We start from the raw sequence: 23234 nt of genomic DNA, 5'->3' as shown, positions 1-23234 counted from the left end.
AGCTATTTACAGTTGGCCTTCAGTTTTTCCCATTCGCTCATGTTTTTATGACCTCTTACTTTTATTACCTTTTTTAAGCTTCCTGTGTTACAGTGAGAGCACACGCTGGATTCTAGATCAGTGACGAAAGATATTTTTAGGAAATCACTCCGTATAGAAACACCGGCAGCACTAAACTTAGAGGTGAACCTGGAGTATAGGCTTTACCTCGGCAAGAAATTGGATAAGGATTTAATGTAAGTGATCATATACATTTCGACTAAACAGGGCAGTTAAAGACTCAAGTAAAATTAAACATGACAGCCCCTCCAGGCTCTCTGCTGAATGAAAAGGACAAGAGGTGGGGGGTTGAAAAGTGAAACTAATGGCCCCATGATTGAATCAATTTAAAGTGAGCCCCGGTTTTGAGATCAGGGATCTACTACTACTACGAGTACTACTGCTTCTTCATAGAAGGCGGGCACATGCTCTAACATGACCTGCTGAAAACTTGATCTCCATCTGTGCTCTCTCTTCAGCTGACTGCCAGCCCCCCTGCCAGAACCGTGGCTCCTGCAGCCGCCCACAGACCTGTGTGTGTCGCTCAGGCTTCCAGGGGCTCCGCTGTGAGCAAGTGACTCCAGAGCAGGTGTACATCCGTGATGGAGGCGCCCTGAAGCGTGTTCAACCGGGGACCAACCCTTTCCAGAAAGACCAACCACGGAGAAGGCCCTCGGAAAGGCAGGCCATCGATACCACAAAGGTCCAGACCCCACGACCTGCGACCACCAGACAACCTGTGTAAGTGAACAGCTGTGATTCCCTATCTCGTCTCTTTATAGCCAGGAGGAGCCTCATAGCTTTGCCAAATAAGGATGGGTCAAAAGATTTCAAGCAAAATCTAAGATCAACTTTAAATTTCAGACATTTAAATCAATTAATTTAGCTGTTTCTTTAATCAACTATATCAACGTTTAATCTGTTGCACATACAACTTGTGAAAATGAGCAGGGTTTATATCTCCTGCTCCACATTGTCACTCCTGCTGAAAGAGCAAACATAGCTAGTGATACGTGCGTTCACCTTGTGTTCTAAAAAAAAAGTCTGCATTATTTTTGGTGGCCAGCAGGGAGAAACTCCTACACTTGCAAAAAGAAGTCAGATTGTATAAAAGTCTATGAGAAAATGAGCCTACTTCTTACTTGATTTATTACCTAAGTACATTTTGTGAATGTGAGTTTATGGTCTCAATCAGTAGTTTCAAGTCTTCTTCAATAAAGAATGATGTTCATTTAGTAAATGATGGTCCCATTTAGAATAAAATAGATAAAGCTACCAAAGTGTTGACTGGTCTGGGAGTTGTCTGTGTTTTAGTCTAACAACTTGAACACTTTCATGGTATGTTTTCAGTTTATAAACCTCAATGTGAACCTTTCTGGTTGCCTTAAAGTTTCTTGTTCAGCGTGTAATTCCACCCTCTTGTGTCTTCGGGTTGCAAAAATGATGTCGATGGATGGCCAAAAAAACTAACTTGAGGCCGATCTACTACTGTACATTTCAACATATGTAAATATGTCTTTTAGCAGTGTTTCTTTAAAAAAAAAAAACTTTTGTTATGCTCCCATTACTGTCACACAGGAGGGCTCACATACAAATAAATTGACAAACCTCACTATTAGAATTGATCTAAATACTCTTGAACAAAGTGGTTCATTAAGCTTCTGTTCAATGGTGGTTCTGTTTATTGTTGCAATAAATCAAACCAGATGAACGGGTTCATGTTAAGTCTTTAATACACTCAAAGTAAAACAAATAAGCATTTTTCTGTAATTTGCTGCCATGCTTGAAAAGGTATTAAGGTAAATCTGTGAAATGTAGGAAAATATAACTTGATTTACCAGACAGGAGTATTAACCTATGCTATTTGCTATGAAAATAGAACTGGAGGATTATATCTTTCTTCAGGCTTTCACTTTGTTCTTTGATTTATTGAAATAACTGTGACTATAATGTAACCAACTAATAATTGCTCAGACGAAGGCCTTTTTTAGTGTTTTCAACAAACTCTCCAAAGACTGCTAATCAGACAGGCCTAATAGTTTCTTGGCTTTTAATGTCTGACTGTTTTAGTTCCAATCGTGTTGGAATAACTTTTTGGTTTGATTAATCGCTTTATCATGGCTAGAATTACAGTATACTCTTGATCAAGGATGTTGAAAGGCAGTAATTGTTTCCGGGAGGAGTTTTGACGGATCGTTATTGCTTACAGGTTCAGACTTATCTTGTCAAATCCTGCTCCATGTTGGATTCAGGCCCAGTGTTGTTCTAATCCGCTCAAAGTCTGTTAAAGTGCAATAATTTGTCTGGGCACTGAGGTCATCGTTCACTTTTTAGCCAGTTTGTCATCTGGGTAATTTCTCTCCACCAGACCACTTAAACATTCTCAATTACATCTGACATTGATGGTGCTCCTCGTGCTAATTGTGAGGGTCTCTTGTGACATTTGTGCTTTTGCTGGTGTTATGGAATTACGCTGGCCGAGCCATCCACATGTTTGTGGTAGCTCAATGAAAGTCTACTAAATGTTTTGGCAGATGCTCTTGAAAGAGTTTTTGTATATGTCCTCCTTCCCAAAACAATTATATTGGACTTGTCGTAAGTCTTCTAATCAACACAGGACCTTTGAGGACTGCACAGTTGCGATGCATATGTTGTCTTTGTTCTTGACTCACAGGACATTTTTGGGTACTGAGTCACAGATCTGGGACAAATCAAAAGAGACGAGACTGCAGGTTCAACACAGTGAAGAGGCAGACAGTGTGCCTGAGTCACATATGCCCTGCACTGTGACTGAGTGTGTGCGTGTGTTTTTGCCAAACTGACTAAGAGGTGCTGTTAAGTTCAATAGGAGCCATTTCCCTCCGGTGAAGTGAAACATTTCCAAGCATGCAGCTCAGCCTAATCTAATTATTTGTTCTTCTAACCAACAGATCTGAAATCTGCAGGACAGAATAAAAGCTTCTGCCAAACTAGTAAAATGTCTTTCTTTAAGTTATTCAAAGAATGATTTTAATACTTTACTCTATTTCATTGGCACATCCAGAAGGCTTTTTGAGTGCTTGTGTAATTCACATATGAAGCTCAGCCCTCGTGAACTGCTGCAAATGTTTTGCATTCTCTCGGCCCGGAATGATCTTTTAGGGGTGGAACATTGTTCTCTCTGGAGAAGTGGTGGATGCAACTATCGGTTTCATGTGTCAGACTGAAGTTCCACTGTACCTAAAGCCAGGGAAGCACCAGCAATGTAGGGTCACAGAGAGTGAGGTTCAGATAGAGAGACAACACCAGTGCCAAAGCTCAATTAAGGAGTAATAAGAGGAGCGGGGAGGACAGACAGATAGATCATGTTGGTCACTAAAATACTAAGGGAGGAAAAACCACCCTGTACATGCAGCTCCAGTGTCCTTTAATTTTTCTCTTCTGGAGAAGGTGTGAGGTACTGTATATGTCTTTCTTGGAGTGGACTTGGCTTGTTATGTCAGCAGAACCCTGTTACTGACCCGGCCTGTCAAGTGGCGCCAAGAACAAGAAATACTGCGGAGAAGGCATGGGACAGACAAGGAGGGAGGGAACAAAAACAATCATGATAAGAGAAAACATCAATTAGGGAAAGAGAAAGTAATCTGTTCTGCCGAGCAAGGTGTAGTGATCAGGACATAGTCTGACATCAGCTGTTGTTCTCAGCTGTGCGCTGTGAGCACAGCAGGCGGCAGACAAGGAAAGTGTCCGTGGTCAATTTCAAGAGGATTCTCAACATCTCAGTGAAGAAGAGTGGCTGTAGCTAATGGGGATGAGTGGTTGTTCTGTAACCACAAGTTAGCCGGGTCAATCACTAGTCTGTGAGCAAGACTGAACCCCCGGTTGCTCCCCAGGCTCTTTTCAGGGCAGCACACTGCTCCATCATAAAAAGAATGGGTTACATGCAGAGAGTAATTTTCCAAAGTGGATTAATAAAGGATACTTTCTTATTATACTTAATTTAATTTTAAACTGGCCAGCACCTCTAACCCCTGCTTTTTTAAATTTTTTAAGATAAGGTAAGCTTTTGGACAATTGTAACTATTCACTCAATAACCAAATAAGCAAAGAGTGCATCAGGAACTAAGAGGTAACACTGGCCATGATTTGAAAGCATGAGAACTGGAGGTCGACCATTTTGCCTGCCCAACAATTGTGCGGTCAAGTCGCGGTGCAAAACTCCTCAATTGCACCAGATAAAGTCAGTGCTGGAGGCGGCCGGTGAGTTATGAATGACATGAAAGACACTTTGAACTCAGATTTAATTGTAATTGCATTTTAAACCACCCCCATATGTATTTTGTATCTGATTTGTAAATATCGCATCATGTTTTTCCTGTCCAAACTACATATATATATATGTATATATATATATATATATATATATATATATATATATATATATATATATATATATATATATGTAGTTAATTTGCAGTTTTCTCAAGGCAAACCTTCGGTGACAAATCTGTCCATCATACTCGGATGAAATTTTTCTCTCTAAAATCTTATGATGACTGCCAACATGGCAGTCATCATGAGATTTTAGTCAGTGTATTTAGTCAGTTGTGTGGGCACAGCTGCCTCCTGAAAAGTTTTTTTCAGAGAAAAAAACTATTTCCTGAAGAGTTCTCCTGAATGAATCCAGCACATTTATGACTGACAGCCTGGAATAAAAGTCTTGTTGGGATGGACAAAACATATGAGGAGCCAGTGGGTTTGTGGGACATGGGAATACAACGCCTTACCTCATCTTGTAATCCTGTCTCCATTCCTCCACCTCTTCTCTGTCCATTTCAACTGTGTCCCAAATGTCCCAGCTGCCTGTTCTGTTGGATTAAAACCGTAAAATTTAAAATAGGTAGCGTTACATCCTATAAGCAGCTGGCAAACAAATATCTGTTTCCTCCTCTGACCAAATACGATTCACTGTAAACCAGTGTTTCCTGCGGGTGCTGAGCTCAGCAGCAGTGAAAGGCTTGTCGCTGTCAGCACCAGATCCTGTAGATCACAGCGAGTCTGTCAGCTCCCAGTATGAAGGTCAGGGCTAGCCGTGCACACTCTTGGCTAAGCTTGACCAGTGATAATGCACAGAGGAAGTATTCAGCACCTCCTATGAGTCCTTCATATCAACTCCATAGCCACACCATCCCCACTCTGACATCGGTCCACTGCAGGAAGCTGAGCAGGGCAGAGCAGGATATGTGTGCAGTAAGCAGGTCATCCCTCCAAAGGTCATCTCTCTCTGTTACATAATCACACTAAGGACCGCTGGCAGCAGCTACTTGGATAATATAGCTTCACTGAGATTCTGATTACATTTATTTTGTGTAGTAGAACTCAAGCACACAGTAGATTTGTACAACTAAATTATGAAGAGAAGGAAATAGTCTAGTCTCGGGTTAGAGTTTTAGAGTTGTTATCTATGTTCTGGTAAAGCACAAAGGTCAAAGTTCCTCAGTGTGATGTTACAACTGGAAACGGTCATGATGTGAAGTAATAAGTCCACGCAGTGACGTCCACAGAATTTGAATTTTGGGAAAAGAGAGCATTGGTATCGGGTAGGTAGTCGAGTCGGTATCAGCAGATGAGGTATTGAATTGGAAGAGAAAGCATTGGATTGATGGTTATCCCCACTGGTCCTTTATTTCAAATGTAAGTCCAATGCCTCGGCCCATTAAGGTCACTGCTCTGTACAAACTTTGCTTCAGGGCTGATTACAAATGTGGTCACACCCAGTAACATATTGCGTTGTTGAAGAAAAACAAAAACACCCAGTGACGTGGAGCAGAACGTGTTTCCTTTGCATTAACTGTTGTGCTTATATCCTCACTGTTTGCCGGGTGACTAATAGGGCTGGCAGCTATGTGGCTTGTTGACTCAAAGCTTTGCACATAGCCACACAGCCGTTTCTCAGAGGAAACTGTGGTCGTAGTGGGAGTTCTCCGCGTTTATCATCGATTACTGGTTGCTTTTACTGCACCACCGGCGCTGACGGGAATCTTCTCGGTGACCTGCAGAAAAATATTATTTTACATTCACCATCAATATAAAAAATCAGAGGTATTGACTGTAACAGAGCTTTAATAGAATGTGATCATAAAAGTTGAAAGTCGGGTGGAAATTCGCTCAACAAGATTCTCGTAACTCAGTTAAGAGGATAATAAATTAAAAGAGTAGCACAAATCCCACAGTAGCTTTCCATCTCTTAATCATTGTGATGCTTTTGTCTTTGATCAGATATGTGTGTTTGTAAGACTCAAATATATATCTTAAAGTTCTGCCTGGGGAAATTTTCCCACTGTACCACCTGGTCTGCTTTGCTACTCAAAGAGGACGTGTCCAGAATCATCCTCCTGTCTCCCTTTTTTTTTCGCTGCCAAAACAGAGGAGGCCTGCAGATGGGGAGTCGGGTTGAGGTAGAGAAGAGGGGTTAAAGTGCAGGGTAATTCCCACAGGTTGTATGTAGTGCACTCTCCTGAATAGAGCTCTATTTCTCTTCTAAACCAGGCATATGACAGTGTGTCTCGAGCTGTGATTTGTATCCCTGCGTTGGGAGACTGGGAAGGAACTTAAACGAGGTTAGACTAACTGGCTTTCTGCTTATGGATTGCATGCGTGATTGTGTTGCGTTTTGGTGCTGCGAAACCTTTCCTTTACCTTGATCCCTTATCCCCTGTGAATTTTCACATGTGATATGATTAGGATAGGGCTTTCCGAAGCACGGTTGGACATCCTCTGCCACAGTTTTGTAGTTTTGAGGGGAATTATTGTGTTGCCTCTGCTACTGTGGGTCAATAGGTCAAGTGCAAACTCAGCTGTGGAGGCCATTTTGTCCTCAGGTGAACTATCCCCATGCTACAAAAGGCAAAGAAATGTTGGATTTTTGCATCACATATATGATGGTAGCAAATTAACCAAGATTCATTTAGCATATGTTGTGTAATAAGTGTGTCTAAATGTAATTGAGAATTGTGAATGTAAGCAAGCTTAACACAACGATATTGACCGATCCAGGCCAGGAAGAGTTGGTGTGTTTCCTTTTTTACAAACACAGAGCCAAACGAGTCCCATGAGTGTTCGGCTTCCTGCTAGGCCAGAGGGAACAAAGGACCATAGAGAACTCAGCGTGGGACAGATATGTCTTTCTCTCCCTCCATCCCAACTCTCCAAAGCCCCATCCGAAACACGCTCTCCGCGCCACAGTGCCAACAGGCTGGGCGTCTGCAGCCAAATGCTTCTCATCAGGCAGGGCTGTGCAGATGCAGCTGTCGTACGGACAAATACTGTACGGCAGCCATAGGAAGACTATCCCCGAATGCACTCCAGCTCCGGAGCTGAGACAGATAGAGAGCGCATCAATCAGACTCATCTCCCAGATATGGGGCATGGGGTTGAAAGCATAAATAAGCAAGCAGTATGGCTCCATGTTGCATGGCACCACTTAAGCTAGTCAGATGTCAGTATTTAGGGTTCCTGAGGGGCCGAGCAGTGGAGGGGACCTCCACAAAGGGTAAACATAGACATCACATGTGAATTTCTTCTTTAATATCCAGACATCAAAAATCAACTTTGCTTTGGCCTTCTTTATGTCTGCATTTTTCCTTTATGTTCCCTGTGTACCTCTGTAAAGGTTGCATTGCTTTTCAAACCCAATGTTGCAGATCAGGACAAAGTAATCACACCTCTTATTGGAATCCCTCTCTGGCTTATCGTCAGAGCATTCTGACATGTGACCCTGACCAGCAGACAGGCATAGCCTCAGTCAGCACTATTTAATGGCTCTTCCTGCTGACCTGTCTTGTGGCATTTTGCGAAGTGAATGATCAGAGCAACTACAATAAACTGGAGAGTATTGAATAGCCTCTCAGCTCTCTATGTCTCCAGGCCTTTTGATTCTGGCTCCTAAACCACAGCAACCACACTGCTTTGCTTCCATCCAGAATCAAGCTTTTCTGGATGTCTTAGAGTTTGAAAAGCCCACATTATAAATGCTGAGGTGAAAACAGACAGGTTGGCACTGCTGCTGGCCCCCCGGAGATGAAAAGGAAACTGTTTATTTCACAGCTTTTGGCCTGTGATTGAGTGGACGGCAGTAGTCATACATTTTGATCACGTAGTGTCTGAAAACTCAGAAAATGTATTTTCAGGCAGGCAGGCGGGAAGGGAAGTTAAAGCTATACAATTAAATGGAACTTGACCTCTTCATTTGTCCGTGTAGCTCTTGATCCAAATAATAGTCTTTGCTAAATAATTCTTTTCAGTACTTTTGCTGCTTTCAAATCTGTAATATGCCCAGTTGTTGCTCTAATATAAGCCTTTTCCCCTGGGACGAGAAAAAAAAGCTTTCTGAATCAATCCAACCCCACTGTAATTCATTTCACTCAGGGTCTGGCTGCTACTAGCGGGATTCCTGGAAGGCCGTCCAGACAGAGAGAACATTATTTAATCCACCCTCAGTGGCTGGTGCGATAAGCCCTCAGACACACCCAGATTTTCACAAGGGGAAATATTCTGCCGGGACCCACAATTATCCAAGTCATAATGACTGGAGATGTTATCAAAGAGAGACTGGGCCTTAATTGCTCACTGATGTTTGGCTGCATGCAGCTACGTATATGAGAAGAACATGTCCTTGTTTCGGGAGAAAGGGGTTTATCGTTAAAGTGCTGCACATGTTTTTGTGACTAGGTGTTTTCTTGGTATTCCTCGTTCGTAGAATTGGACGCATTGGACTACTGGCACTACTGGCAATGTTGAATTACATTTCCATGGAGCTTTCAGTCAAAATGTCATCATTTGTATTTTTCATCCATTCTGACCATATACTATTTATTTTTCAAGTTTCCAGGAATAAAATAATATGTCTATCTCTTATGTGTAATCATAGTTTTGGTCTGAGCACATATATGTGTCCCAGTACATATTCTGTTCTCATTTTTGTCATTTTATTCGTGACTATGGCTCAGTGGTTAGCATGCTTGTCTCTCATTCAGGGGATCTTCTAGTCCATGTTGATGTGTCCTTGAGCAAAAAACTTGACCCTGACTTGCTCCTTGTTGCTGTGTCTACGGTGTATAGAAAAAATGTAAGTTGCTTATGATAAATGTTCTCTTTTCATTCTGCAAGATAAGTGAAGAATGTCAAACTATTTCTTTAAATCAATCTCAGGAGTTTTTTAGTGAGTTTAACAAATTGATGCCAAGTTAATGTGCAATCTTCACAATTATCTTGCTCAACAAGTTGCAAGAGTAGCCAGTAAAGGTTAAACATTTACTGTTGGAGATTCACGAAAAGATATCATTTCGGGTGACTTTAATATGACAAAGGCTGGTGTTATTTTTGAATTCCCAACATACACACACTTCACCACCATGCCATTGCATGACCTTGTTGCTATGAAGAACACACAGCAACAGCATCATGAAAATGCCCTTGGGGTGGGATATTATGTTTATTGGTGCTTGCTAAGCGGTTCAAACCTCAGGAATTTATTGAAAGAAATACACAGGGACCTCAGTGACGAATGATGAATGGATGAGGCTGCATAAAGCGTGAGGAATGAGATGCGTGACCACAGTGGGGTTTGACCACTGGTGGTGCAGAGGGTTTGGTGCACTAACTGGGTGCAGGATTATTTCTTTCTCAGCCCGCAGAGACTTCTTTCACCTCCTGAAATACACCAAATTCTGATTTAAGTATTTTCCTTCTTTGCCTGTGGTCTATGATAGGTAGATCAATCATGGGGAAAAAACTCCTCTCAGAGTAAGAACAAAAAAGACTTAAAATATCAAGTTAATAATTAATTTCTTATCAAATATCTGTAGCGAACAAGTTATACTGACAATACCTCTGCTGCTAATCTGGACTGTTCTCTCTTTTCCAAGCTACACTATAGTTAATGTCTTCGACGTCACAGAGATTTATAACACTATTGGGCTTTGGATAGCAAAACATGAACAAGAGTCAAGTGTGTATGTCTTTGCTAATGTTCTAGAATAACATCTCGTGGGGCTAGTTTCAACAGTTTGCACTCTCCTTCCTTGTCTGTAAGCTTTAGTCTGTGAAATGTGGAGCACCATCTGTTGTTGAGTTTTATTCTGAAAAAACATCTCTCTATAAATTTTAAATCAAGTGCATATACATATATATATATATATATATATATATATATATATATATATATATATGTATATGTATATATATATATATATATATAAATATATATATATATATATATATATATATATATATATATATATATACATATACATATATATATATATATATAAATATATATATATATATAATCCCTGTCCAGTGAAAGGTGTTTCATAGTTTAATAGTGACACTTCTAAAAAATATAGTATTTTTGGAAAGTGTTTGGGCTGCATGGTTATTCTTAATCTCTTAACTGCTTTGTCATTTGGTAGGTAACACTTAAAATGGATTTGAAGAGTCACAATATGATTTGTTGCATCCCAAAACGGTGTGTACACAGGGCTCAGCTTCGCTCACAGGCTTCTCTCTTTCTCTGACTGCAAAACTGCAGTTTTCAAATGCACTCATAAATCTCCTCTTCCTTTGTTGCCAATGGTGTTTGCAGCAGTTGGGCAGCACAACATTTCCATTGTTTCAGCAGCTGTCGTTCCCACCAGTTAGAGTCAGACTGATGATCTGCTTGTCCAAACTTTAAAATGAGCACTAGTCTTCAATGCTTTCTGTGAATGAGATGAATGTGTGTAAACTGTCATTTACTTTCTCATTTACCGAGTAGCCTTCAAATTGCCTAATTACGCGTAGTTCTGATGTAATAGGGCCTTTTGGCTGACGCTCCACAATGGCAAGACGTAAATGGAACCGTTAAACATTTTGTTTAAATAAAAAGAATAATGACTTGATTTTCCGCTGCAGGCGAAAGAGACTCTTGTGTTGATTGGTCGTAAACCTACTGAGGTTTGCCACTCGTCACTCTGAAGGTCATGTTCAGTCCAACACATAGAGGAGTGAGACGGGACAAAGTGACAAGGCTGGGAGCTATCGGGTTGTGCAGTCTGACCTAGACGGGGACGCTCATGCAGACACCTCTGCCTGCTGTCAGGCTGTCTTGTTTAGACAGTCTGTTCATAGTCAGATGGCAACATCCAACAACCAGACGAGCTCCTCATATCAGGCTATTTTCTGCATTAGCTGCCATAAGCCAGCAATTTGAGCTATTAGATGCGGGTTCGTACTTTGGTACTCTTGAACAATTTAAAAGGAAAAATGAGCTTTGCCAAGGTAGACTTGTGCTGAGCTTCAAGTGCTGAGAGCGCCGGTGAAAAAACATTTAATTTCACAATCCTTTCCAACCTACTTGGCATCCTGAGCCCAGAAAAACTAGGCTCTCGGTCTGAAACGCATTAGTTGTAACTGACAAATATACTTTAATTCTTATGGAGATTTATAGAGAGAGAAGACAATGAAAGCACCTCAGAGACTGAACTGTTGGTGAATGAATCAGCTGTGGGCCATACATTACTTTGTAGTGCTTTAAATAAACACTGTTCTGGCCTCGTCATGCAGAGTGGGCTACGGAGATGGTTTGAGATGTAAACAATTCCTCAGGATTTGGGTCACTGGGCGTGTGCGTGTGTGGGTAAATGTTTTAGGTGAACAGGATTATCAGATAAATCCGGAATTTCTTTGTCTATATAAGAAAGAAGACAGTCACCACTTGGATGATGGCTAGTGGCGTTTTCCAAGCGCCAGTGTTCGTGTAATTCAGCATCAGCAGATGCCCAGAGATCAGAGGGTTTGGAGCCTTTTTAACTATCCTCCAGTTCTTTGTCCTGGCTTGACTGTGAGCTGTTTGTGCTCCAAAACTGCCTCCTCTCAAGCTCATCTGGGTCATAAGGTCGGCTGGAACCGCCATGATGCTGCCTGTCATGCCTTCATGAGCGTGAATATTCATGTCGTATTGCCGCAATGAGTTCAAACATATGTAGCAACTGAGTGCCAAATAATACTTTTGCAACACATTGGACTCTTTACAGTTGATTCATGTACAGTGTCAATTCTTGGCCATCACTGTGATTTGTAATTTCCTCAAATGTGATGAGGTTTGTTTCTAACGGCTTTCCGTACATGTGACATGAGTGATGAGTGGACGTGGACAGCGCCAAGGGCTTTAGGTCTTTGTTGGAGGCCTCCGCTGCTGTCAGATATATACGCTTTGATCAAGTGTTTGGACTGAGACTTATCGGTGTAAAAGAACTGATTGCTTCTCTTTGAATGTAACTATTGAGCACATGTTCTGAACATGAAATAATGCATGTCATGTACTAAACCCAGTTAGGCGTTGCATTGTATGCAAGGGACTCTCCCGAATGTAATCAAAGTGTCAAAATAGTTTGGTCTCATGATTTCAACATGTGTTCATGATGATTTTTTATTTGGCCATTGCTAATGTATTTTCACAAAGAAACTCTTCTACATTTTGGAAATACTTTCATTCACGTTATTTCTGAGAGATCTTAAGCTGATTTGAATGACACATTTGATAAATTCAACATATTTCTCCTATCACTTATTTATTTTGCCTCAATTCTATCTTCGTCCCACATGCTCATTCAGAAGATCTCCTATCAGTGCCATAGATTATTTAATTAAAACTGTACGGCCATCATTTGGTACCCAAAACTATTTTCCCATCCGATGTCCCATCCAAACCATGCTCCATGTGATCTTGGCAGAGGTCTTCAAATTACTTTCAAGTCACCCAGAACAAGGCGGGGGAAGGGTTCCTTGGATCGCTGAGGCCTTGAAGTTCCTAATGATGACATCAAACGTGCGGAGTGAGTCGCTTGCCCCTCCTGATGGGAGGAAGTCACTTTGCTGTGGACAGTCAGAGAAACAGAAAGAGTAACATCTGGATAGGCCCAGGAAGTAAAGCAGGATGCTTGCAGGCCAGGTGTCACAGTTAGTGATGGAAAAACCCAATCATAGTGGCCGGTGTAGCTGGCTTAGCCACCTCCTGTAAAGCCTTACCACCTTGACACCAGCACCTCTTGTTTCCCAGTGTCACATCCTGTCCCCGGGACCCACCCTGGAGATTCAGGATCTGGGTCAGCAGCTGTCAGCTATTGTTGCTGCCTGTTGTCTTTTGAAAAGATGACGTGAGAGACCATTATCAAATGTTTGTCTCCCTTTTCCTCTTTTGATCTAGTGTCCTGTTCCCTTGGCAGCAAGAATGTGGATCATGAATAAAGGGACATGCATTGGCTTGTGCTATATCTAGCACAGCTGGGATAGGGTGTGTGTGTGTGTGTGTGTGTGTGTGTGTGTGTGTGTGTGTGTGTCTGTACACGTAGTTTGTGCAGCATGCACACGTGTTTATTTGCCTGATTATCGTGCGTATGCTTGACTGAGCTGATTTAGTGTGTAAATATGTGGTGTGCCGCTAAAAACTACACGTAATACATGTTAATGCATGGTTTATATCCTCATTTGGGATGTGATTACAGTCTCCACCTTACAGGGCACAGGTGTGCTTTGTAGAACTGTTCCTCTGATCTCCCGACACGGCGGTTCATCTTTGTCTTGCTCTGCTGACTGTCTGTCTGGGCAGATCAGTGGGATCCAGATGTCTTTTGCAGGGCTGAATCCCAGCACTCCCCAAGCTTTCTTACAGCCCCGCAGCCAAGGTAGGCCCGTCTGCCTGTCTGTCTGAGAGGCACGCGCCTCCCCCAGGTCGCTCACATGAGCTCAGCTTCCAGGTCGTGCAACACAGACTCGGTAATTGACCCAAATCAAATGCTCACCGGTAAAAAAAAAAAAAAAAAGTGCCCCTCTTCGGCCTGGAAAAGCTTTGTTCTTCGACCCTCATTTTAATGCTTCCTCTAGCCCGGTGCAACACTCAGGATGTTACTTCCTGGTTGGCCACAGTCAGACAGTTCATAATCTAGTCAAGCAGACACGGTGGGTGATGGAATGGGTTGTGTAGTCCTGGTGGAAAGATCTAATGTGTTTAATCCCACACTTTTCTCTGAGGAAAACTGACACACAAACAGACTCGGACCTGTGAGTCCTATTCCCTTTGGTTGCCTGAAAATCTTCTCAAAAATGTAAAACTGAATCTTTTCATTAATTTCGGAGTGTGGCGGCTGTGTGACTCAACAGCCGATGTTAGTTTAGAAAGCCTAGGTGCTTAAAGAATGATATGGTAGTATTAATATGATTAAAACAAAATGACTTCCAAATCATTGTGGCTCATCTATAAAATCAATTAAGCAAACCTATGACCTCATGTCTGAGATCATAGGTTTGCTTAATTGATTTTATAGATTATAGACGTCTCACAGGAATATAATTTTCTGTTGCAGACACTGGACACACTTAAATGGATTTCACAGTGATTCACATACGTTGCTGATTGTTCATGTATATGTATACACACACATATATATATATATATATATATATATATATATATATATATATATATATATATATATATATAGATATAGATATATCTATATAGATATATCCCCCCCACACACACACACAAGTGTGTGTGGGATCTAAGGGTCATATATTTATAGTCTTGACATGATGTGAATGACAGGACCCAAGTGAGACGAGGACCCCCTGACTCCTCCCCTCAACACACTGGGACCTCCCGCACTGTGAAACGTTATCCATCATCCTCTGGGCCTATAACGTCCAACGCTCTACCAAACGGCAACGGCTACGCCAACGGCCACGGCAGTGAACACAAGAACTGGCATGGACACAGAAACGGGCATCGCAACTTAAACACTCACAGGCCTGGTAGCAACAGCCAGCTGCACGGGCAGTTCAACAATGCATTATCACCGGCAGGTAAGAACAAAAAGCATGTCCATTACACTGTGAAATGAATATCACAAAAATTATATCTTTACATTCACACTGAACTTTTCCACTCTCCTTAGCCACGTAAAAACAAACACAATCATTCTGGCTCCATTAACAGAGGCTGGCTCACATACGTACTCATGGATGGAACATTAACCACAAGAAAAGACTTGGCATCGTCCCAGGCTGCACTTCCCTTCTCCCACTGTCCACTCCGCCCGCCCCTTTCTGTGGTGTGCATCACACCAAACAGACAGACATTTGATATAAAAGCTGCACACAGTGTGTGCATGTGTGTGTGTGCTCTGCACGTCCATAATCTGTTGAATCTGTTGTGTGTTCTTGTGTGTGGATGCTTTGATATGTTTGGGTATCTTTCCTGTGACCTCTCTGACATTACAGGCGTTGAACCCTGGCGACTCTACCCACAACAAAAAGAAATGTGATCTTGTCTTTCCTAATTTGTATTCTGCCTTCACTACTTCATCTTCCTCTGATCCAACATCCAGCATACACAGCTGTCTGCTGTTCAAGCTTCTCTTTTTTTAGCCGTGTACCACGGCAACGGCTGTTGAACAGCTTCCCAACATTACACAATGTTAACTTGCACTCAAGCTCTCTTTGTCTCCTTCATACATACACACATCTAAAACACCTTCTCTGAAAGATAAAGGGCTTAGAGGTTGGCCCGATACTTAATGGTATTCTTTCCCCCATTTGCTGGCTTGTGGCGCATCGCTCATTCAGCTGCAGCGTGCCACTGCCCAGCACACACCCTCGCACACTTATAAACCTCCCTTTGCCCAGACAGGGAGTGTGTCACAGTGAGGTTGAAGGAGGAAGGATGAAGCTCGTCTCCTGCCGGTCTCTGCTGCTGATCCTTCTCACCCAGGTGTATGTGTGTCTTTCAGGGGCCAACCTCACCTCCAACTTGGACCGCATTAAGATCGTCTTTACGCCAATGCTGTGCCGGCGGGTGTGTAGCGGCGGGCACTGCTACAATAGTTGTGAGAAGGGGGACATGACCACGGTCTACAGCGAGAACTCGCAGCAGCAACAGCAGCATCAGCATCAGCCGCCAAAGAACCAGGGCTTCCGACTCTGTGAGTGTCAACTCTGGGACTCTTCTTGTCATCCATTGTCTTCTCTTCTCCTCTCTGTCACTCTTGCTCTGCTCTCTGATTCTCACACACTTCCCCTGTGTCTCCATCCTTCTGTCTCATTCTTTTTTTTTATTGGGTGAGATTGACAAAAATGGGTTTCCAGTGGCATGCTGTCTGTTCCTCAAAGAGGAGGCAAAGTGGTAGAGATTAAAGCTGAGAGCTGTGCTAAAAACTCTCACTGTCAAAGAGAAAGAGAGAGGGAAAGTTGGAGAGATGGGGGTAGACCAGATTAAAAGCGAGCCCTTTAATAGGGGGCTAATCTCCCCCTCGCACACACACACGTGGAGCTGGTGGTCCCACGCTCCCAACACTTAGCCCCATCTCTTTGCGGTTTACACCTCGCGGTTGGCCCTGCCGTTAACCATTTTACGTGCTCCCTGGGAGAGCAGGAACGTATGAAAGAGGAGAAAGAGAGACAGAAAGAGAGAAAGAGTAGCAGCATGAACAGGATTTTATAGGGATTACATTAAACCTTCTATTTATCCGGGGGGCTTTGCTCCAAATTCACACAGGAGTATCCATGGGAAGGGAAGGGGCGGTCAATGCCAAGGGTAAGGTCGTACTCCGGCATGTTTCTTAGTTTTCTCATCAGTTTTAAGGGTCCAGCTAAGGCTCAAACTAATTACTACTTGTGGATCAGAGGGTGCACATACCACACACACACACACACACACACACACACACACACACACACACACACACACACACAAGTCCTCTCATTCACATAAATGCAAACTCGAACAGACACACAAACATGCAACCAACCTTCACTTAAGGGCCCTCGGCTCGATGGGGAGGGCTTAGCTGCCCTTTGAATTTATAAACAGGTTGATGTTGCAGATTTATGTGCCCATTAATGGGGTTTGAGAGCATGGCGTCGATATTCCAAACACTTCAGCGTCCTGGCAGAGGAACCTCCCCACGATTACATTCCTGGCACCTCCACGTCTTCCTTAGCAGCGGGTTTGTTTTTATGCCCCAATTTCATTCTCTAGAATTCTCCCTTCGTTATGCAAAAGTGTGTGTTAAAGACTGAATTAAAAGGAGATTGCTTTCTATTTAGGCTAGCATCCTGTTATTGCTTGAGTGTGCGTGTTCGTCAAGGAATGTCAAGTGGACAGCAAACACTTATCTCATGCTGTTGTTATGCTCACTACGCGATGTAGTAAAATCTGCCTGGATAATTATAACAGGCTCCTTTGATACGCACCCTGTGTACAACACTCACTTTAAAGCCTGATATTAGATTTGGTAGAAGTCTGTTTATTGAGTGAGAAGTGTGTGTGTGTGTGTGTGTGTGTGTGTGTGTGTGTGTGTGTGTTTGTGCCTGTGTCTGTGTGTCTATGTGTCTGTGTGTCTGTGTGTCTGTTTGCTTGTTAGAGGTTGTTAAAGGGACAGACAGATAGGCAGACAGGGAGCGCATGTGCAGAGTCGACAGTAGGTTGTTTTTCTAAGAATAGTTCCTGCTCCGTGTCGGTATAGAACTGGCCTGACACAGACCAGTGCAGGCCTGAATACCACATTGAGAGGAATTAAAAGCCTCCTTGACTTGATAATTTAGCCAGTATGTCTAATCACTGAAGGACATCCTGTGTCTGTTGACACCAACTCTGGACCTCTCTCTCGCTGTCTGTTTTTTAATGTTTTTATCCTCACATTGCTCTCTCTCATCTTTCTCCTTCTCTCTCCATCTTCTCTGTTTTCAATCTGTTTCATCCTTCTTCATTTAGTCTCACTGTTGTTGATGCTATGAGCCAAGGACCTCATTCCCTCCATCTCTCTCTGTTCCCTATTTGCACCCTGTTAGCGCGTTACTGTCTGTCTCAACGAGACAGAAAGGATGCAGTTCACTGCATGTTTCCATCCCTGGCGTCATCTTTCATCTCATAAGGGTGGGCCGTCCGTATGTTTGGCTGCCTTGTAAAGTAGTCCTATTTGTGGTGCCGTAGTGCTGCTGAGCCAGAAAGGTGCTTCACTTTTTCATCCTCCATCCAACAAATACAGCATTTTCCCTTTCTTATTTGTCACGGTTGGAGATATTTTTTCTCCATTTGATAGTCTTTGATGTTTTGAGTTAGGGGAGGTCAGGTCAGATCAAATCTGTAGATGGGAGTAGGCCCAAGTATGTAGTGTGCAGGGCTGGCACCCATCCTGTATGATACAAGATAAGGCCAAGGAAAAGTCTGTAAAAGCAGTGCTGTCAAACACCATCTGGCCAGTGCTGGCCTTTTCTCTCTTTCTCTCCCTATGCTATTTTTCAAACTGTAAATCGAGCTATAGACTGAGCATGTTTTGTGACTCAATTTACTTATATTGTTGAGTGCCAGTTGCCCTCCTTGGACATGTTGTCCAATATATGATAGTTTGGGAAATTCACCAAGCAAGTTCTCCCTACAGATATCCATGCACTTGCTATTTTTTCAGAATTATTGCAAGATGAATCATCACTCATCACCTTGCACAGGAGTAACTAATGTGAGGCAAACATGCCAATGAAGGAGGTGCACCAGAAGGCCTTAGGACAAAGTTGAAACTGTTGACTGGTGGGGCCAAAATAGAGAACAGCATTAAAATGTGCTAACCATTTGAAAACAAAGCCTGTCCACATGAAGCCCCAGCACATGCCCTTTCTATTAGGAAAATCCTCTGTTTCTTATTACCAGATCCTTGTCCATGAGGATGCATAAATCGGTGTAATTAAATGTGGCGTGTTGTATATGCTAACGAGTGTTTCCCTTCAGATAACCTCTTTATCTTTTTCTCTTTTCCTTTGAATCACCCAACCCTGTGTTTTCGCTCTTCGTCCTCTGTCCAGTCTTCTGTCAGATACCCTGTCTTAATGGAGGCCGATGCATCGGGAGAGACCTGTGCTGGTGTCCATCAAACTCAACAGGGAAGTTTTGTCACCTGCCAGCCCCGCCTCCTGCCAGACCCACCCCTCACAGCAAGGATGCCAGCCACAAGGGACCGAAATCTCCCTTCCACTCCATGTACACTCTACCACTGTCCAATCAGCAAGGTAATCCCCCACCACAGTGGCCAATGGGAGGGCAGCCATTGGCCACTGTTCAAATGTTGAAAAGCTGGAGGGATAGGCGCTTTCATCCTTTTTCACTTTTTTATGCAAAAAGACAACTCCTTGATTTTCAACACTTTTCCATTGCTGGCCGGCAGTGGAGGTCAGACTCTATTTTGAGCAGAATAAGTAATGGATGACTTAGTTGAAGCACTCATATTGTCTACACAATGCTGTTTTTATCAAACAGAAGTTTATTAGAAGCAGAGCAAGACCACATCATGAAGTGATGAGACGGAAATAAGATTAACTCACTTTCTATTTCTTCTGATTTCCAATTTCCTCATTGCGTCCTTAAATCAGTAACAAGCAGAAGCTTAGCCTGAGATCATTAGAATTCCACTCAGAAGTCTTTTATCCTCCATTTTGAATAAAATATAATAATAATAATATGAAATGACATGTGTCCAATGTCTGAATTGTCATGTCACAACAAAGAAGTGATCCTTCACGTCTGTATGTTTTATATATACGCTGAGTTTCACATACAGGGCTCTTAACAACGTCTACATCTTCTCCTTGGACTCTCCCTGCCATCTGTCTGTGCAACTCTGATTCATGACTGTGGGTCAGGATTCTGGGAAAAAACCCTGGCACTCCCTGAAGATAGATGCTTCCCTTCTGTGAAGAGGACAAAAGAGCTCATTCTCCATATTTCAACATCTTTTTCAGTTACTCAACAAATCTGTTTTTGGTCTTTATGATGATTTGATTTAAGAATTTAAAAGTCTTTGTGTTGTTGTTTGGTCGTTTTTTAATAGTGTCTTTATTGCCAGAAATTCCCCATGTAGAGCTCATAATTTGGTTATGAAGCAAGCTAAGTGTGTACAGCTTCTATCGCTTGACTAAGGATGCTTTCATTTATGTTATCCAAAAATTCAATAAACCAATGGTTTGAACCCCTGGCGACTTGTTTTGCCGGGGGGTCATTCTTACAAAAGGACACAAGGGCGGGGGCCAGTTAATGAACACATCCATTCAGGGCTTAGCCCCTACCACTGTGGCGGGTCCGGGGGATCCTCCACTGGCACTTTGTTTTGATAACCAAGCTCTATTAGTCTATTTTGATGTTATGTTTTAAAATAATATAAATGCAATTGTGATCAATTTATTTTCATTGTGAATTATAAAATGTTCGGCGAGCCACCCAGAACCTTATCCGGCCCGCTGGTCGTAAATCAAGTGTCACTGCTATAACTTCTCCTCTATATTGTACAAACTGTGGATCTCTTCTTCTCCAGTGTCTCTCCACCCATCCTTGGTGAACGTCCACATTCAGCACCCTCCAGATGCTGAAGTCCACATCCACCAAGTAGCTCGGGTCCAGCCAGGACAGAGACCAGCCACCGCAGATGGGGCTCACTCGGTCCAGCAGCGCTCCCAGCCTGGGAATGGACATGAACCTACCAATGACCATAGCAGCAGGCAACCACACAGCAGTGGAAACGAGAATAACCATGCCAGAACGCACAACCATCAGAACGGACATGTTGGGAGATGCTTTCAAGAGACAGTTGACGGACAGGTATTGTGTTAAGTCATTAAAACACACTATGTACACTGTCATCACTAGCTGAGGTAAGCCACCTGGCGTGTCCTAGCCCATTGCAGGTGTCGACACCAGTGAGTGAAAATGTTGTTTTACCACAGGTACCGTCACGCTCCCATCCCCTTCTCTGATTGCTGCTGTCTCAAACAGGAAGTGGGCCTGTGGCTATGATTTATGTCCAGGATCTATGAGCTTTGACCACACATGTCATCCACCAGTTCCCCAACATAGGCATGTTGTGAGTTTGGATGTGTTCCCATGTGGTCCTCTTTGTGGCTCACTTGTGACAATGTGAGCCACAGCAGGTAGCCCTCAGTCATGATGTGTTTGGTACCATGCATACAGTATGACATGCACCACAGATTCATTGTAGTTTGCATGATCGGGATAACGCACAAATGTCAGACATTCATCAAAGGGAGGAGAAAGTTAGGAAAGGGAAATACTTCAGTGGTGGTGTGTGAGTTTGACTAATCTTGAAGCCTAATACAGCATATGTTTGTTTGGCTGTGATAGAGGGCTATGTTTGCCTCATAGCTTTTTGCTTTGCAGTTGAAACAACACAATAATCTGCAGAAGAGTTGTCTTGCCAGCATTATTCCTTGAACAAGTTTGTTTGTGCTGATCTGCAGCTCCCACTTTATCTACTCTGGTTTCATAGAGAGCTTTGAAATCAAAGCCTCCAGTCAAAATGATTTTTCAAAACCTAAATAGAACTGCTGCAGAGACGGAGAGTACAAAAGCTTTAGTCGGTAGTTTTCCCTCTTCTCCTGCCAGTTTGCCAGTTTGGTGCTCTGCAAAGGAATGTCCTCTTTCGTCTCGTAAACCTCTATTGGCAAAAAAAAATCAATAAGGTCTGATAGGAATCTATCTTCACAATTAGCCAAGTGCCTCAAAAGGCTTGCCAGGAGCTTCATAGCTGTTCCGGAGACTCAGTGGTTGTGTTGTCCTCTTTTGACTAAATAGTCTCAGATGTGTTTGGTTCACTCTGTCCTTGCAGATAGGTACACAAGCATGCATGTGAACACAGACAAGCATGCATGCACAAATATGTAACACTCATTATAAGAACTTGTTTCTTAGATTTAACGCAGATGTCTGTTGTTGTAGTGTGGCAAGCCTCTGCCTGGCCTAACCAAACAGGACGATTGCTGTGGAAGCGTCGGCGCCTCCTGGGGTCTCAACAAGTGCCAAAAGTGTCCAACCAAACCAGGTAAGCCCTTCTGACTTGTGTTCCGCTCTGTTCCATTTCATAACTAAAGCTAATCTATTTCTAATCTGGTCTAATTCTGTTGGTATTATTTTCTGTTCTGCCTTTGGTATGTTGATCTCTTGGTATTCTTGTTTATTCACATCAGTTCAAAACAACAAGACATAGTTGGGCTCGACTTCCATAGTGCTGCATATCAAGGTGTTTAGTCAGGGATGCCTGTTATATTCTTTAGCAGCAGTTGTTTATGCCTGGTGAATTTTTCCAGCATTTATAATTGATGACTGATGAGAATTAGGATTAGCATGTAGCAGACTTTATTACTCACTCCTCCTGAGATGGCTGTGTGACTCAACATTGCACTCCAATTGTTAGACTGAAGCTGTTTTTGCTTTTTTAATAAACCAAAACCGGGAAGTGAATGAAAACACATTTAGCAGGAAGATGAGAGCCTGGCAGGAGTGCCACCCACCCTGCGGGCTGGTTTAGCCAACGTCGCCTTGAAGGGGGAAATGAACACCCGCAGTTCAGCTGCTTCCCAACCAGAACTGCGGTAGGTTTGAGAAACAGCAACTGGGTGGTTGTACGCCGTCATCGCCAGGCAGGGTGGGTGGTGACACCCTTCACTGTAGATGGAGACTCTCACTCGTCCTGACAGGTCTGTGTGTTACATGGAGAGCCTCCTGGGAAGCAGCTTTCGTGGCATGGAGGGACAGTACATACATTACATACAATCATATTAGGGCCATGCCTCCAGATGTTAGTTGGCTGTCAAAGTGATCGTACCATGTTTAATGTCTGACTGGACCTTAATCAGAAGCAGACGTCATCCCTCTCTATCTCCTCCATCCATCATAGATGCCGATCCATTCTTTTCTCTCCCACTCTCTATCTCCCTCGGCATGCTAGATTCCTTAGTACCCGGTATGATCTCTTTTGGCTCCCAGATGTTTTCCCCTGCTCCCTCCTTTGAAGTTTGTGGCCAGAAACGGAGTGAATACCCGGTTTGCTCTTTTTTGTGGTTGTTTCAGGGGCAGCATACTGTTATCTTAAGGTCATAAGTTACACACACGCAGGGAAGAAAAGATCGAGAGAAGCAAAGAGAGGGAAAATGAAGTCAAAATGAAGTCATGTATGTCCCAGAAGTATTGAAATGAGCTTTAATAAGTAAATACTTTAAATTCCTCTGTCAGTATAGACACATGCCGAGATGTTTTTACACATTACTCTCTTACTGGCCGAGATTCTTTCTTACGCTTAACAGGAATAATATATAACCTGGAGACAGCAGTCCTTTTTATT

At 42.8% G+C, this 23234-nt stretch overlaps 1 protein-coding gene across 1 annotated transcript in view; it reads left to right on the top strand.

Annotated features, from left to right (window-relative positions):
- LOC137787476 (latent-transforming growth factor beta-binding protein 2-like) overlaps positions 1-23234 on the top strand; it is a 76544-nt gene that overhangs the window by 15764 nt on the left and 37546 nt on the right. Inside the window, exons 4-9 of the mRNA XM_068579956.1 lie at positions 519-780; positions 14663-14919; positions 15846-16037; positions 18913-19116; positions 20415-20698; positions 21833-21935. Of these exons, the coding sequence (XP_068436057.1) occupies positions 519-780; positions 14663-14919; positions 15846-16037; positions 18913-19116; positions 20415-20698; positions 21833-21935 (1302 nt within the window). The remainder of the gene's footprint in view (positions 1-518; positions 781-14662; positions 14920-15845; positions 16038-18912; positions 19117-20414; positions 20699-21832; positions 21936-23234) is intronic.

This window comes from Clinocottus analis, unplaced genomic scaffold, assembly GCF_023055335.1.
Source record: "Clinocottus analis isolate CAN_PGR_092001 unplaced genomic scaffold, fCliAna1.0.p SCAF_17, whole genome shotgun sequence".
NCBI classification, from domain to species: domain Eukaryota; kingdom Metazoa; phylum Chordata; class Actinopteri; order Perciformes; family Cottidae; genus Clinocottus; species Clinocottus analis.
The sequence above is the reverse complement of the archived record's forward strand: the minus strand, read 5'-3'. Positions and strand labels throughout refer to the sequence as shown.